This window comes from Mixophyes fleayi, chromosome 7 (assembly GCF_038048845.1).
Source record: "Mixophyes fleayi isolate aMixFle1 chromosome 7, aMixFle1.hap1, whole genome shotgun sequence".
Classification (NCBI taxonomy): domain Eukaryota; kingdom Metazoa; phylum Chordata; class Amphibia; order Anura; family Limnodynastidae; genus Mixophyes; species Mixophyes fleayi.
The window spans coordinates 59784697-59787046 of NC_134408.1; the positions used below are offsets into that span (position 1 = coordinate 59784697).

A 2350-nucleotide genomic window follows, 5' to 3' on the forward strand; every position below is an offset into this window, starting at 1 on the left:
TCAGAGCCTTGGTTTCAGATTTGAATTTGGCGCCAATACCCGAATCTGTCTCGGATCCGACTCGGATGGGCAACGTTCGGGTGGGCTCGGATTTCAGAAATCCGAGTGCGCTCATCTCTAACTGTAAGTAGACCTTAATCATGTATACTGGAATGTGGGTGATAAAAAGAGTTAGGCGATTTTGTCCCAGAACACATAGAGGCTCTCTGATTGGATACGGGTGCAATAGAAACACCTATAGGTATATATTTGTTGGATTCTGCTTTAGATGTTTTAAGTGCTACAGAACTGCTTATCAGTGTAGCTGAACCTCATCTATACATGTTAGCTTCACTTAGGATTTAGTAACCCCCCTTACATTGGCTATATTAAAGAGGTGGGTTTTGAGAGAGCACTGGAAAGTTTGAAAGTTGGGGAGGAGCATGGTCATGCAGGGTAGGGAGTTTCATAATGTCCCATCCCACTCATACTTAACTGTGTTTCCATTCAAATTTAGCTTATTATGCTGTGCTGCCAAGTATAAAATGTTACAGTAAATAATATATATAAAAAGCACAACATATATTTTTCAAATGAAATATTTTATTAAACTTCTAACAGGGTTGGATATTTCTTACAACATATTGTTCAGACATGAGATATAAACTAGGAGCAATAACTGGGTTTATCTGTATTTGGAGGTAAGAACACCGGAGACAACAGCAATGAACTTGTCCCAGGCAGCATGGGCTGTTGCATCAAACTCAGCTGGGAAGTGAGAAGCCAGAACAACCAGGATGCAGTGAGACAGCAGCTGCAAGAGACATTTATGTCAGTCACTATTGTTTATTTAAAATATCAGCATTCAATAAAACACATCAATACACAATGAATCCTTTCAGAAAAATTGCTTACTAAAATATAACATACAGCTTGCAATTTGTCTTTAATATATACACAGAAAAATATGTTTAAAAGTATTTGCATATATTCATGTGTGTGCAAACTTCACAAGAGACATTTATGTCCATCATTATTATTTATTTACAATATCAGCCTTCAATAAAGCACATCAATACACAATCATAGCTGAGTGTTATGAAATTATTTTATTGTGAAACAAGTAAGAACATTTATTAATCCTGTGTCTCACCTTGAAGTTTCCTGGATCTACTCTCAGGTTGTATGCATGCAGGTCACTCAGCTTGGACAGGGCTCCATCTAAGTTGTCCAGATGCTTAGCAGCATCTCCAAGGGCAGCAAGGACCTTACCCCCATGAGACTGGAGATCAGTAGATCCGTGGCTCACATTAAAGTGGCTGAAGTAAGTCTTGGTCTGAGGGAAGCTCAGAAATAGCCTAAAATCAAAAGTAAAAAGTTTGTATGATTTTTAACATTATTGAAGCAAGTTTATATCCATCTCTGTTCTTAATTTTCTCTCATATATTAAACAGGTTTCAGAAAAATAAGATATTTCATAATTGTATTGTATTAAATAAAATAAAATATGCATTCTTCTGTTACCCTAAATAATAATCTATGCTATATTAAGAGGAGGTTTTCCATTTGTCATGTTACCTTTCCAAAGCTTCAGCACCAAGAGTGTTCACATTTCCGGAGACTTTGCCCCAAATGCCCACAATTGCAGCCTTCTCAACATCAGAGAAAGTCATCTTTCTGGTGTGTGGTCACTGAGCCTGAGATGAAGACCTGAAGAGTTTGATCTGTTTCCTTGTTCTTGTCACTTACATTTTATAGAGGAAGGGTCAGCAATCCTGGCAATATTCTATCACTATTGGTCAGTTCTGAGTTACACCCAAACATAAGTTCTGTGATTATCTCTTGTAAAAAAGTGCTGCATATGTACAAATATATTACAGATCAACCACATGAGAATGCATGTCAGGATGTAACACACATACTATGGAGTTTGTAAATTAGGAAGCCAAATAGTTTTTCATTTCAAAAACTTATCATTAGTTTTATCGACATTTTTTGCTGTGATTATCTCTCCTAGAAAAGTGCTGCATATGTACAATTATATTACAGGTCAGCTACATGAGAATGTATGTCAGCATGTAACACATGTACTGTGGAGTTTTTTAAATTAGGAAGCCAAATAGTTTTTCATTTCAAAACCCTATCATAAGTTGTAATGACATTTGTTTCATCCCATTAAGTCCATTGCATCTTGTTGGTTTATTGACTACATAGAAAAATGGATAATTCATTAATTTCTATATATGTGTAATTTTGCTGGGCAGTGTAAAATGATCATTTTAATTACTGAATTACTGGTAGGAGTGTCAGTGTAGTTTAGGACCCATCAATTAGCCATAACATTAAAACCACCTGCCTAAAGTTCTGTAGG

General features: G+C 36.1%; 1 protein-coding gene across 1 annotated transcript; it reads right to left on the reverse strand.

The window, feature by feature from the left end:
• Positions 1-664: 664 nt before the first annotated feature.
• LOC142098716 (hemoglobin subunit alpha-5-like) lies at positions 665-2008 on the reverse strand. The gene is made up of 3 exons (XM_075181533.1): positions 1558-2008; positions 1133-1337; positions 665-793 (listed from the first exon to the last, which is right to left on the reverse strand). Exons 1-3 carry the CDS (start codon positions 1650-1652, stop codon positions 665-667), a joined length of 429 nt encoding a protein of 142 aa, XP_075037634.1. The 5' UTR covers positions 1653-2008.
• Between the last annotated feature and the right edge of the window lie 342 nt (positions 2009-2350).

What these genes read in the sequence shown, in the direction of transcription:
- LOC142098716 (XM_075181533.1), bottom strand. Translation starts at nt 1,652, where the DNA reads ATGACTTTCTCTGATGTTGAGAAGGCTGCAATTGTGGGCATTTGGGGC. An exon ending in GGTGCTGAAGCTTTGGAAAG is followed by an intron (nt 1,338 to 1,557) that starts GTAACATGACAA and finishes TTTTGATTTTAG; the next exon opens with GCTATTTCTGAGCTTCCCTC. An exon ending in TAGATCCAGGAAACTTCAAG is followed by an intron (nt 794 to 1,132) that starts GTGAGACACAGG and finishes TGTCTCTTGCAG; the next exon opens with CTGCTGTCTCACTGCATCCT.